At 36.3% G+C, this 14,838-nt stretch overlaps 1 protein-coding gene across 7 annotated transcripts in view; it reads left to right on the forward strand.

The window, feature by feature from the left end:
* The window catches only part of LOC135141855 (voltage-dependent calcium channel subunit alpha-2/delta-3), a 92,917-nt gene extending 78,228 nt beyond the window's left edge, over positions 1–14,689 (forward strand). For 2 of the 7 annotated variants that reach the window (XM_064073393.1, XM_064073390.1), the window contains exons 2-23: positions 2,774–2,855; positions 4,980–5,090; positions 5,144–5,366; positions 5,418–5,549; positions 7,697–7,989; positions 8,039–8,149; positions 8,204–8,396; positions 8,444–8,709; positions 8,760–8,840; positions 8,893–8,967; positions 9,020–9,139; positions 9,188–9,259; positions 9,312–9,453; positions 9,505–9,550; positions 9,605–9,792; positions 9,844–9,931; positions 11,860–11,964; positions 12,039–12,291; positions 12,344–12,701; positions 12,752–13,049; positions 13,102–13,300; positions 13,358–14,689. In XM_064073393.1, coding sequence (XP_063929463.1) covers positions 2,838–2,855; positions 4,980–5,090; positions 5,144–5,366; positions 5,418–5,549; positions 7,697–7,989; positions 8,039–8,149; positions 8,204–8,396; positions 8,444–8,709; positions 8,760–8,840; positions 8,893–8,967; positions 9,020–9,139; positions 9,188–9,259; positions 9,312–9,453; positions 9,505–9,550; positions 9,605–9,792; positions 9,844–9,931; positions 11,860–11,964; positions 12,039–12,291; positions 12,344–12,701; positions 12,752–13,049; positions 13,102–13,300; positions 13,358–13,462 — 3,477 coding nt within the window. In that variant the 5' untranslated portion in view covers positions 2,774–2,837 and the 3' untranslated portion in view covers positions 13,463–14,689. Of the gene's footprint in view, positions 1–1,814; positions 1,832–2,401; positions 2,421–2,773; positions 2,856–4,979; positions 5,091–5,143; positions 5,367–5,417; positions 5,550–7,696; positions 7,990–8,038; positions 8,150–8,203; positions 8,397–8,443; positions 8,710–8,759; positions 8,841–8,892; positions 8,968–9,019; positions 9,140–9,187; positions 9,260–9,311; positions 9,454–9,504; positions 9,551–9,604; positions 9,793–9,843; positions 9,932–10,033; positions 10,067–11,859; positions 11,965–12,038; positions 12,292–12,343; positions 12,702–12,751; positions 13,050–13,101 lie in introns of those variants that run through there. The other 5 variants (XM_064073391.1, XM_064073389.1, XM_064073392.1 and 2 more) reach the window with 5 other exon arrangements.
* Positions 14,690–14,838: the final 149 nt, after the last annotated feature.

The raw sequence follows: 14,838 nt of genomic DNA on the forward strand, positions 1-14,838 counted from the left end.
GTTGAGTATCTCTTGTTTAAAATTCTGTTGGTATCAGTTTAAATGACTTGATCACGATGGCATTTTTGTATTAAAAATTCCGCGCGCGTAACCAGTTATTTACTAACAAACATTTGGCGATTATTAAATTCGATTTCCTGTAACGGGTTATGTGAACACTCCATAAAAAAGCGCTTATTTTGTAGCTTTCTTTCCCGTACTGAAAGTGGAAATGTGATTATTTTTGGTCAGACTTGTTCCTGATTAATTATTAAAATACAATAATTATTATTATTATTACACAAATGTCTTTGTTTTCGTTTTACGACATCGATAACCGTATTTGAACAAAAATTATTTAAACCTGTATAATACCCACTAATCGCATACTGTTTATAGTCAATTTTATTACAACATAACATTAATAAAAAGCAATTTGTAGAGTGAATACGACTAATCAATAAACCCATAAACCTTTGTTTCACATAATATTGATACGAATGAATTTTTTATAAGCAATTTTGGTAGCTTTGTTTAAGATAATTTTGAACGAACACAGACATTACATATAAATGACACGAACAAATGTGGTTAGCTTATTTCAGTATTACGTTGCCGTTCAGAAGGTAAAAAACATACTAACTGAAAACGATTTCAATTCACAGCCAACTTTAAATCAGTTTTTTTTTTCACACCACCATGTATATTAAAATCTGCTAGCGGATGTCTTGTTTTCCGTAAAAAATATATAAATAACTCATACACGAACAGCTACAATTCGAGTTTATTTTTATCGAAGAACTGTCAACCCAACTCTTCGACGAATCAAAATTGAAGTAGTGCACCTAATGATTTGTTTATACACCTGGAGCACTCCTGCATATTTAACAGTGATTAGTGGCTGCCATTTTTAAATATTTTATCATGTTTGAAGTGAATTTAGACACTTCCTGTGGTCAATTTTGTCTGTACAGAGTGTCTGACGTATTATTCCGCAGACGCCGTTGTTTTTACAACCAGAACAGAGTTCTCCAGTTTCCAGTTTGATTACGTTGGAGACAAGTATTCAGACTGTTATTTTCTCCTCCACAATTTTAAAAATGTAATTTAGAATAAAATTTCATATCAGTCTTTTTATAATGTATCGGCAGAGAATTTTTAATAATTCCGCTACAATTTTCTAAGAATATTGAACCCTTCCAATTTTGCATGCAGGCCGCGATGTTTTTCAGATATTTCATAAATTTGGCCGTTCTCCTTCACTTTGTCCCAATCTCTAAGATATTTTCGTGTGCTTTGTGCAAATGACTTTATTAAATCGTATATCGCACTAGTGTTTTAATTAACATTATTATTGCAATTGAGTTTTTTATTATCATGATTTGGCCAAAATCAACCAAAGTAGTGATAATAATAATAATACAGCGAAATAAAAGCTCTGCCATAATGGACTTAATGCTCCGATAAAATATACAAAGGTGTTTATTAATGTCACGCCATTTCCATTGATTATTTCCTTTAAAAGGGCTTTGTCGCGGCATGATTTAAATCATTAACAATTTTTGCTGTAACGTGAATTATGTCGATATTTTATGTGTTACTTATTCATAAAGTATTGCAGTATTGTGCTGAATTGAAATGAATAGTGGTTTTGACTTAGTGTTCATCGATTTACGTTGGCGGTCATAAGGTTTTTGCAGCGGTGGCTGTAGGCGTAGTTAGCGACGCGTCTGGAATCTCATTTCGCACACATATAATGAACAGTTTTCTCAACGGTCGTGGTAAAGGTAGCTTGCGTGCGTTTAAAACTAGCAGTTTCTACTTACTAGTAGATAGTGTAGTAAAGTCTCAAGTAAGTTAGAAATAATTAAAGTTGGAAATGAGGTTGGTGTATTTAAAGCGGGAAAGCATGTAGGCTGTATTTTGATTGCGATAACTTTTCTTTTCTAGCAGTTTGGTTGAAATTGGAGCAATTGTGTCTCGGGATGTTGGAAGGTAACATCTGTCACTTCGAAAACGAACTACAAGAATTAGTTTCGGGAATTTTTCGATACTTCAGTATTAGCGAAAACTCGTCTCGTCATTATAACTAAAGTGATTTGCTTTTCGCCTTAGCAGTTGCCATTAATTCTGAGATATAATTTTTCTAAGGCATTATTTTTTTCCTACTTTGCGCCGCCGTTCGCTGCAACCATAAATTTGCAGCGACTATGGGAAATTTATTCATTAGCGAGCAAACAAGCTCTTTATACTTTGTTGATTTAAGGTTAAGAGAAATCTCGCGTGAAAAACCATTGACATAATTATACCAGACGCGGCGCGTCTGTTGCCATTAGTGCCACCCCCATAACTTAGGGCAATTTTTAAAGATATTGTTATGTGTCGGGTCCAAGAAGTGATTCCCGTAGGACAGCAAGGGTCAGAGCATAAGACAGGAAAGGGTATGTTATGCCAGAGGTAGAGGGTGTATTGATCTACCCCTACTATCGTTCTTGCCAGGCTAGAGGGGACTATTCTTGCCTTTTAGATTGAGAAATGCCGTAATCTACAATTTTCATAATGCTTATACCTTCATAATTTTACAGCCCCAATCAATACCACGCACTAATGTGCTTCAATTTCGGCAAAATACCCACCGTTTCGCGCATTTTAATTCGCTTAACTCCCTTCTATAGATTTTTTGCTTCCACTCAACTGCGAGGTGATTTTTATACACTTTCGGCGTTTCAACATTCATAACATACACACAGGTTTGACGTAACCCGATAACTATCTCTGTCTTTTTTCTTTCTAGAGTAAGGAACTGGGCGCTCAAATTTGGAGTAGATTTGTGGCAGTACGGCAAATTGTTGACAAGAATGAACGAGTTACAGAGGGTAAGGATGCTTAAACAACGATCCCCATATATAAAAGTTGAGAGATCCAATTCAAACCGACGTTTACAGCTCACCCATCTCATACAACCAAATACAATAGCGTCTATGTTTTGGCGCATTTTCCAATAATATCCACTTTTATCTCCAAATTATTGGCCTTTGAGCAATTTTTACGTCACATTGTACAAGTGGAACCATCTAAGCATAGAATTTATCCGCTCCCTTTCCAATTAAAGCACACGAAGCTTATAAAATTTTCGATTGGCTCCACTGCAAAGGTATTCATGTTTAATCACTATACTACAGGACCTTTCAGAAGTCGCTTTCATCGCGTCGTGTAACTAAATTAATAGACCGATTTTGCATGAACGCTGACGTCGAGTTTTGACTAATTTTTTCATCTCAAAAATTCTGAAATACCCGACTAGCACTAATCTACTACGATTCCAACTGGATTTATTTTAGTGACACTAAAATGAAAACAAATGCTATTTTTTGTTAGTACAACGACTTCTCAGTTATCTAAAACTACTCCCAAACTGGATTAGAAGTGATGTAATAGGAAAGTTAACTGAACTGAACATTTCCGGCTATAAGACCCTCTCAGTTTAAACAATCTCTTATAAAACTAACTAACATACCCTTTGAGGGAATCATTCTCGAAATTAATCTCATTCCGAAGCAACCTACTTCACACGATGGTATTTTGACAAATTTCCACCAAGGTCTGATACGCTTTGAAACAACCAGTGAACAAAGCATCGCTTTATTTCGTCTATTTTATATTATTATTGTTTCATAACCACTAAACTTCTACGTGGACTACACTACTTACCTTATAATTAAACACATCGGATCGATATAAGCTAACTGCGCCGATTAAAGCCTTTTGTTTGAGAGGGAGACCAAACTGCGCCATCACGAATTTAGTGGTTCAATTTTACAACTAGGCCACTGATCTTTTTCAATCTTTTGTCAACACCAATGTAAAAAAGTAGACTAAGTCAATCTACAGACAAGTCCTGTTCTTGACGACAGGAGACAACCTAGGGACAAAGATATATTTCCACTTCTGGTGACATTTTTTGACTAGAAGGATATTAAAGAAGGTCGATAATGAAATTTTAAGATAAGTTTCACACAGACAGGTCCTGATTTTTGGCACCTTAAGTGTAAGGGGATTAATTCCTCGTCACTTTCAACAAACAACACGATTGTTAAAAAAGATTTGTATACGATTAACACAGACAAGTCAATACAAATGGGATTAATCAAGTAATTCGGCGCAGTTTGGTATTGTTGATTTAGTAATTCAAGTAAGTTAAGGCTGGGCTGACGTAAGCGTCATGGGTAACTAGAGAAATATTTAAAAAATCACCGGTAGGATAAGTGTTGAAAGATTTGTGTGCTAGTTGGGTATAAAGTGCGTCTGATTTAATTGTGTTCGTATCAGAATCTGAGCAACAATTTGAAACTAAAACAAATAAATTGAGAATCGCTATCTAGACGTGAGCATGCGGTTATTTACAGTGGAGAAGTCTAGTGGAAGTGATCGAATAAAAAGAAGATTCGATTGAAATGACAGTAATTGGTCCTGGAAGGTATACGAATCGAAATTCTCGGTTATGAGCTTACAATGAATATCGTGAAATTAACCCTCCCCGAATTTAATTGAATTTCCAATCTCGACGTCGTCGCTCACCATTATCCAATGTTTTTGTCATTTTTAGCTTTGTCTCATAAAGTATGCTCGCGGATAAATCTTGAAAAATTAAAAGTTTTTCAATAGAGTGAATCACACTAAATCACTCGAGGATTTAATAAGTTTGGTGGCAACGGTCGAAACGCCATTCATTTGATCCGAGCTCAAACAAAACCGCTTTTATATAAATACTCTAATCTATAATATCACAAGAGCTCTCCCAGAGGTAAATAAGTCTTTTGTGTTAGTGAATAATCCCGAAATATGTCGGTAAACCACGTTTGAAGCTTCCAAAGTTCCCGTAGGTCTCAGTTGTTTTATTATTAGAAGCTTTGGAGCTTGCGAGGATTTTATATGCTGCGCACTGTTGACCATCAAAATCAATTCCTTAACTTGGCTGTTTACAAACTAATTTATTCCAGAAATACCACGACGAAAATATTAAAGTTGCTCGAAAAGACGGTTTAATTTTAATCAGGGACATGGCGAAGGAGGTACAGAATATGATGAGTTTCAAAATTGAAGCGGTTAGGGTAAGTCGGGTCATATCCTTGCGTTTAATTCTCTAAACGCGACTTTTTCCCAGAGGATAACAGAGTCGGCCGAGCAGGCTGCGCTCACGCCACAAACAGATAACGGACAACCCTTCCGTTACTACAATGCCAAAAGACTGAATTCGTTTGGTCCTGATGGACGACCAGCTGAGGGTACCAGGGAAATGACGCTTACGCCAAATCCTCATTTTGACCACTTACCCGTTAACACTAGCCTTAGTACCGTATTAATCCCACCGAATGTAGAGGACTACGGTAAGAGAAACACGCAATTGAGAAAAAAAAACACAAATATTGTGTCCCCAGATGCGGAAGTTACAAACGCGATTCAATGGTCCGAACACTTAGATCCACTTTTTATACACAATTACGAAGACGATCCATCGCTCTCGTGGCAGTTTTTTGGAAGCTCCACCGGTTTTTTAAGAAGATATCCAGGTAAGGCAAGCAACTAGCTTATTAATATTTATTGGCTTAAATATTAAGAAAGCTCGCGGATCGATTAAAGTTCGTACGCGCCCAGTAAGCACAGTAACGTATAAAGAGACTAAAAAGAACGTTAACAGTGTTTACGATCATCCGCCAAATAAATTCATTTTAAACATAATTTAATGCGTTTTGTGTGAACGTAGACGACGTAATTTAAACCTACAGATTTTTTTTTTTTTTAAGTAAACGCTAATACCACACTGCTCCGCTTACCGGGGTTAACCTCTCGAGTTTAAGCCGGATTAAGCAGACGCCATCTATGAAATATGTAATGAATTAGGCACCTTTCTATCTCTACATCAACAATTTTAATTAAAATACCGACACATAGAAATGAAATAAGCGAGACATGACAAAAATTTATTAATTTCAAAACACATTATTAAAAGCGCGAGATCTACACTGGTCCCAGTCTTATACCCCAGTGTGTTTTTTTATTTATTAAAATTAAACAGCTACCCACCTCTTCAAACCAAAACGTACTAAAACTAACCAACACACAATGACATTACGTCAACTTCAAACGTGTTGTTCGTCAGACATCCTAAATGTATCATGTATCTCATGAAATGTCATGTCAGGGTGGAAATGTGTTTGACGTAATGTCAATTTCAAATCAATAACGCCAACGGTGCTCAGACACGGTACTCTATTTCGTTCAATTAATGCTAACTTTGGCAATCTTTGTCATTTCATAACTCGTATTTCTATCTTCGTCTCTCACTGACGCAGCACGTTAATATTACAATGCTTTACTTATTACCGGGGTAGGCTCTGGAATTTAAGCTGGATTAACCAGACGCCATCTATGGCATATGTAATACATTAGGCACATGTAGTTACAACAAAATTTTAATTAAAATAACGACCAATAGAAGTACAAAAATCAAAACTGGAAACATTGCGTCAACTTCAAACACGTTTTTTCATCAGAGACCTATGCTTTATGTGCCCATCATGTCTCTCGTGTTATGTCGTGTCAGATTGGAACTCTCTGACGAATAAATGTGTTTGACGTTGACGTAATGTCAATTTCAAATCAATAATGCCAATCGCAGGTCGTCAGGCACGGTACTGTGCGGGACTGCATTTGTTTTAATACACGGAGCTACTAATTTTAGTAACTTTTGGCTTGGTAACTTGTTAACTAAGTCACTAACCGGATACAACTTATCTTCTCCCAGACCAGAGAGTATACAATACTGTTTGCCTTCTAGTTTTAATACCAACACATTGGATACAATTTTGGTGCCTTATTTTATAACTATCACTAAATTTATGGACCTATCCAAATAGTGGTGTCGTTTGCACGCACTGTCAGAGTTAAAAAGGCAAAAATAGGACAAACCTTTGACACACTTAGCATTTATTCTATGCTAATGTGGCGCCGAAAACATTGTTTCTAGGCGGCTGAATCTAAAGTGCTGCTTGATCGACTGTATAATATAATACCGGCCCCAAAAAGTGGCCCTACCAAACACTCTCATTGTGAAAAATACAATCAAACGAGAGTGGCTATCATTATTATTTAAGGTATATTGTCAACCGTCAACATTCATTTTCAACTTGATAAAGTCAGTTGGTTTAACAATCTTTTGCATCTAGATCAGTAGTGTGTTATATGTTGTTCTTTTCGCCTATAGTATGCGAACTTTTTAACACCGCGGCACAATTAGTATGGAGCCGATTTTATAGTAAGCGGCACTTTTGGTCAAAATGTTGTAGCATTATTGTAATGTCATTACAACGTAAATAACAGGCGAAGATGATCCACGTCTGTAGCTTACTGGGTTGGTATAGAATATTGGCCTTTATTTATTAAGGAGAAAGCCCGAGGCGAATAAATTTCTTTCAGTTGAAGAGGAGGCAATTTTTCTTAATCGGGGTAAGAAAAATAGGGCGCTTAAGATCGTCGATGATCAAGCCCGAGCGCCAACGTCTAAATCGGGTATCGTTTGGTTGAAGTGTCTTCTCCATGTTGTAACCTTCTGATGGTGAACACATTGGGTAGACACAATAGCGAAAGGGAAAACTGCCTCTGCTGTTGTATAAATCGCACATTGACCCAAAATAACTATTAAAAATACATTCAACAGGTATTGCGTGGCCCCCTGAGGATATGTCAACAGTCTGGCAACGTCCCAGAAACTCGCGCAACGTTTACGATTTTCGATCCTCGGCATGGTACGTCTCTGCTGCAACTTCGCCCAAAGACATAGTAATCCTCATTGACAACTCCGGCTCAATGAGTGGTCATAAATCTAACCTCGCCAGAGCTACAACTGAATCAATTTTGAACACTTTGGGCGACAACGATTTCGTTAATGTTTACAAATTCTCAGATATCACTGAAGAAACGGTTCCTTGTTTTAAAGATATGCTTGTACAAGTAAGTTCTGACAAGATTCGACTTGCGGAATTTAATAAATTGTTTTAAGGCCAACAACGAGAACGTTCGGTGGTTGAAAGAGTCTCTGGCGACGTTTAAATCGGAAAATATTGCCAATTTCACAGCCGCGCTTGTTACAGGGTTTGAAATTCTACATAAAGTAAGAGAGCCGATGAGGCCGGGGCGATTATCTGACGCGGATTTATTGTTTCAGTATAATAGAACGGGCCAAGGGTGCCAGTGCAACCAAGCCATAATGCTAATCACTGATGGACCACCATCCAGTTACAAAGAAATTTTTAAAACTTATAACTTTCCCCACCATCCGGTTAGAATTTTCACGTATTTGGTGGGGAAAGACTCGAGTAGCGTGCACGAGATGCACTGGATGGCTTGCGCGAATAAAGGTAAAAAACGACACGAATATGCTCTTGGTTAAGGGTTAAAGTTACAGGATACTACACCCGAATCGAAAATTTTGACGAAATTAATGAAAAAGTTCTACATTACATTGAAGTTTTAGCTCGACCGATGGTGATGTATCAAACTGATCATCCCATCCAGTGGACACCCGCATATGTAGGCGGTCGAGTAAGTGCCATACTAATCAATAAGCTTAAATCCAAACTTGGATTTCAGGCTGACAGTTTTCTGAACGACAAAGTGGGCCAGTTGATGACGACCGTTACAACTCCGGTTTTTGATCGACGAAACCACACGGTACACACTTATGCAGAAAAATTAATAAACGACTAACACATACATTGTAGGTACGAGTCGCTAACCTACAAGGTGTGGTAGGGACGGATGTTTCGATCGATCAAATCAAAAAATTAGTGCCGCCGTATAAGGTACCCGACTTAGAATTTTCACAACGTGGAATAACCTATCCCTGTATTTCAGCTAGGGGTAAACGGATACTCGTTCATTATTAACAACAATGGCCACGTCTTGTACCATCCCGACCTGAGGCCCTTGGTAACTGTTCCCAAATCAGCCGTTCCATCTTTATAACCATCACCTTTTGCAGCAAAGTAACGAGCTATACGAGGACACTCTAGAACCTCAATATATCTCGGTAGACTTAACTGAAGTCGAATTAGTGGAAAATGAAAATGGGCCCCGGGAAAACCATTCTGTTCTCCTCGATGTAAGCCAACTTTGAGTTTTCTATCAATTATTAATAATTCCGTTGCAGCTGAGATTCGAAATGATCCAACAAAAAGAAGGGGAGACAGAATTAGCAGTAAAGATCCATTACGACAATGTGGTGAGTCTACACTGTAAATGCTTTATAGAAACACTAATTAACAAATTCCCAGCGCCGCGTTACAACCAGAAGGCATAAATATTTTTACACCCCAATTGAGGGTACGCCATTTTCCTTGGGATTAGCGATCCCTGAACATTATGGCATGTTTGAATTACTAGCAGAACAAGAAATCAAACATAGCCAAAGAAATGGTAAGTATCTATAAGCGACATGATGGCTTTGCAAATCTCTTTTTATTGTAGTTACCGACTATTTCAAGGGTAATAACTGGAAAGTACATCCCGACTGGTAATTACTTTTACATACAAGCAGCAGTTTCGTGTAACTTTATCGTATTTCAAGGGTCTATTGTGAGTATACGAGTGGTACTTCGGGCGAACAGTGGTTTAGAACGGCCGAAGAACGGGTCTTACATTTTTTGTCTAGAAGTCGACGCCCTGGATGGAAATGGATGTCTTTACGACCACGTTCACCGTCACAGCGCGAACATCACCATCAAACAACCAAAAAAGACAAAGATGCATATTTCTGTAACTTAGAAACCAAACTTGAAAAAAATTTATTACTTTGATACTTTCCAGGTGACAAAAATCTTGTACAATCGCTTGTTTTAGATGCCATGGTAACTGAAGAATTAGAAAGACACAATACACGAACAGAAGACACTCAGTAAGTTTAGAAAAAATATCGTGCATGCTTCTGTGACACTAATGTGATATAATAATGCACTAGTTTTAACGAGTTAATTTACTAATTTTCTCTGCACATTAGCCCTATTGGCACACTTTTACGACAGCTGACAAGGTAAAGCCATCAAGAAGATCCTAGTGTTGTCTTTTTGATAATTCCTAGAGAAAGAGAAGTATTTATTAATGGCGAAGCGTAATAGAGTGCAATATTTTGCAACAAGCGCACCGAATTTTCGTGCTTAGATAAATTGCCACATTAATATAGACTGAGTGACTTACTTACTTAACAATACTCTACACTTTTGGAACTAATGTCCTTTACAAATTTGTAATCTCCAAGGCTTAATATGTCATAGGAAATTAGAATCACCTTTGGAATTACATGCTACATTGTTTATTTGTTACAGAACGACTGCGCATGACATTCTCGTGGGTGAATTTTAACACCCACACTTCATGTTATTTTACACAGTAATAAAACCTCCCATGATCGAATTTTCCGTAAAACGGTTTCATTTTCTCGCATTGTGTGTCTTACGTACCACGCAAAATCACTGCGCACTTCATTATTACTATTATTAACCATCAGGGAATAACAAATGTGTCAATAACCGACATACGGTATCATTAACCGAGGAAATTTTGATCCAAATCATTTTGAACGTGTAAATTACCTGAAACAGAACACACTTAATTACATCTTTATATTTTAACACAACACAGTATAAAACCGCACCGCGATTACAAAAGCAATGACACGAAAATATCTTCGGTTAAATGTCAGATGTCAAAGTTGTTGATCTGAAGTGACTCAGATCCCGCTATTCTAGACAGACTGACTAATAATAGATGCACAAAAAACGGGATCGAAGCCACCTCCGGATAGAACAACAATTTGACATGTGACTTCTTCCGGCTGCCGTTTTATTGCTTCATTGCGACCGCTGTCCAATTTTTGTAGAAATTTAAGTTATGATTCGGTCAAGGATATTGTGTCCAAAAGTTGTTAATAAAAACACAAAAGATGAATAACTAAATCAACTAAATATTAGTACACTTTGATGACAACTTTTCCATTGTTAAGTATAATCTGTTAAAAGTCAAGTCAACAAAGTCACTGCAACTTATGAAGGTCATGGAAAACACTAGTCAAATCTGTCAAAAATGATAATTAACTTTACACTTGTATGAATGTAAAAATAACAAACCTCTCAGTTTATGAAAGTTCGTTAGATACACGTAACGATAGTCAAACTTGTCTAAGTTACCAAGTTACGTCATTCAGTACCAACTAAAATCAACAGGTCATTCATAGAATAGAATATACCCTTTAAAATCTAGATTTATGAATTTAAAAAGTACAACACAAAATTTTCACTGCACTCTTCGTCTATGTTTATTGTTCTACACGATTGATGTCGCCATTGATAATCTAGCAGTTATGTGTACTTAATTTTTTCCATAGGGTGTATTTACGTTACAAAAGATCTTCACCTTCTTTATCTTGGACTTGTACGCTTATGCTTTTTTGACGCAGAATATTGCACTGTTGTAGAAAAAATGTCCACCCATGTTGTAGTAAAAGCCACTACCTTAATAATAAATGCTTCACATTATTAATAGTCTATATAGTTTCAACCTTTTTAATATAATTGAAACACTGTATTTTTCCACTTTTTCTAAATTCTAATTTGCTAACCGGAGGAGTAAGTATTACAAAAAAGTGGAAAAACGAAACTATAAAAGAACTATAGTGTTGCAACAACAGAAAATCTAGGTAAACTGGGACCCGAGTAGTTCAATGTCTGCTAACCTATTTATTACTCGATTTTGCACCTTTCAGGTTACACTAGGTTTCTTTTTTAACTCTTGCTCACGAATTGAACCTAATACCATTCGTATTTCCAGGCAAGGGCATCAAATTTTTGGACTAACCTTAACATTCGTGGCTACAAGGAGTGGACTCCTTAGATGGACTGATCACGTCAGTCCGGGTGAAAAACCACCTCAACCGTAAGTTATTTTTCTAGTTTATTCTCACTAGAAGTGGCACCATGTAGTACACCCCCAAATCATACTGTTTTCAGGCATTTTAGCGAAACAAACGTGAAAGCAATGGACGAAACATGGTACAAACGCGCAGTTGATCAACATTCAATTGAACCCGAAAGTTTTGTCTTTTCGGTTCCTTTTGATAGTAATTTACAAGAAAATCCGCTGATCACAGCGACTCACGCAGTTTTTGTTGAACATAACGACCACAGGGTCCCCGCTGCGGTGGTTGGTCTACAATATCAACACTCAAAACTGGCGTCTCTCTTCCAAAATATCACCTCGAAGGTAACTATTTTGACACTTTTTCAAAAAATAATAATAATAATGACAATTGTAGTGTGCTGAAACGTGTCATAAAACGTGTGCCAGCGACAAACTCGATTGTTACGTGCTCGACAATAACGGTTTTGTAATAATTTCGGAAAAAACTGAACATACGGGTCAATTTTTTGGTCAGATTGATGGAACAATAATGGATTCTCTTGTGCAAGATCGCATATATAAGAGAATCACCGTTTACGACTATCAGGGTGCTTGTACTAATAGTAAGAGTCATTATAGTGCCGACGGTTATAAAGTCAAACCGTTTGATCCTATCAAATCTTTTTTCAAGTATTTGTTGAAGTTTTTGATTTTGTTGATGGCTAAGATACAAGTTGCTTACGGGACTGCAATTGCTTACGCCCAAGACGAAGGTATGAAACAATCCTAACCCCAATATAATAAGAAAATCAAATTACTTCAGGTGATCCCATAGAAATCATTTATTCTGATTACGACACAAATTTTGAGTATCCGAATGGCGAAGATGTAATGGGCGAACAAGATCCTATTATCCCACCTCCTTATACCAACACACCTTCTTTTGTCCCTCCTTATGAGTCTGATCCCATGGAAGGTGTCGATATGGGGCAGTTTGGCGTAAGACCGTGCGATCGAAAGGTTGATTTGTACGTTCTTCAACCAGATAAGTTGAATGTCAGCGGACAGAGTGACCCCTTGAAGGGTAAACTAACCAACTGTCACGTAACAGCTTGTGAAAGGTAGGTAACGAAAATGGGTGAAGACGCTCACAATTTGATTATCTTTTTTTAGACCATTTAGTGTTCAGAAAATTCCATATAGTAATTTGATTTTGTTGGTTGTGGACACTTTGTGTCCCTGTGGGAGTAAGCAGTTTAGTATTGCTCCACAAGAACTGATCTACGATACAGGGAATGGAGGCTGTTTGCATAAACCTAAGGATAGTTTGTATAGAAGACGTCCACCGAAGTGTATTAATTATCACCCAGAGGTGAGTTATAGATTTGCTATCACACAGTGTTATTACTGGTTATTTTCTCTTTTCCAGGAAAGTGAGATAAATATTTGTGGTAAGGCATCGACTACTGCTGTAAGCATCGCAAGTTTGATTATCATAAGCGTGATGCATTACATTTTGGCCCTTTTGTCGTGACTGTAAGTTACAATTTAAGATTATATACCTTTAAAACGTAAAGATGCAACTATTGTTGCGTTTGATAGACTACAATGAAATTTCTTATATATCAAGTTCATGATTATCATTTATTCATATCACAAATCGAAAAATGTATTATTTGAATAGCATAGAGCAGTTTTTTAAAATATATATATTGACAAAAGTCGTAAAACTAGTTGAATTTTTCATATAATTTATAAAATGTGGAAGTAATTTTGGGTGTATTTGTACATATCAAATGTTGTACTATTATAACCTGTGATTTTCAAAACATGAAAATTACAATTCCGTATAATTTAGTGTTTATTAACGTATTTGATTACGACAATAATTAAGTCTGTTTCGATTTCGGTTGGGTTTTTATTTTGGACTGTACTGGTCGCACGATCGCGGGGATGGTGGGCGGAAAGTTGGTATCTGCGCGCGCATCACGTAATCGCGCGACCTGTAACTATGACAATACTTATAGTAAAACTGTGAATATTGGCATACAGGTTACTTAGGGTAGTCAACATAATCTGCTGTTGTAAATAATAAAAAAACAAGATCTGTGTGTCGTATTTAGTTCGAGTCTAAATTTAAAATTACTATAGCAGTTATGTTCGAACGCATATTTTCTAATTATAATTACATATTGTAAGTGCCAGTTTTTCTACTGACTTGATTTTCGTTATTTAAGATGTAAGACAAATCTGACAATTGCAAACATTTTGCTTTGTTTTGGTATGATATGTGTCAAAGTATTTGTACATTATAAGATTAGAATTTGTACATTATTAGATACAATTAATGTATGAAATTTATTTCAGGTAATGTAACATATCTATTTTAAATAATTGACATTAATTAGTCTACTAATGTACATGTAGGTAGGGTAAATTTTGTAATTAAAAGTTAATTATTTTGTAATGTGGCGTGAATGAAAATGTCATTAGTATAGTGTGTTTGATACAGCCATTTTGGTTAGATCGAATTATGCTAACTTATTTCGTAACTTAACTACACTATACTAAAACTGAGTCTTCCAATTAAAACAAATAATTAATTGTAAGTTATTATGAAAATATAGAAAATGTAGTACTACTAATGTATTCAATTTTAAGCAACATGTGTAGAACAGTTATTGAGCATTGTTTATTTGTCAAACGTTGGTTGTCTGTTGTATGTACAATTCATACTAGACTTCACCATATCTTAAATGAATTGCATAGTTTTAATTAAAACTAATATATTTATCACTATTGTTATTATTTATACTCTCACCCAAAACCCACTCCCTTGCTTCACTTACTTAAGTCAGTGAAACACACTCAAAACATATGAAGTTTTTACTTAAGCCAGGAACTTATGAA

The sequence above is a fragment of the Zophobas morio genome, unplaced genomic scaffold (assembly GCF_036711695.1).
Source record: "Zophobas morio isolate AGI-343-1 ecotype UQ-CSIRO unplaced genomic scaffold, CSIRO_AGI_Zmor_V1 ptg000044l, whole genome shotgun sequence".
NCBI lineage: Eukaryota > Metazoa > Arthropoda > Insecta > Coleoptera > Tenebrionidae > Zophobas > Zophobas morio.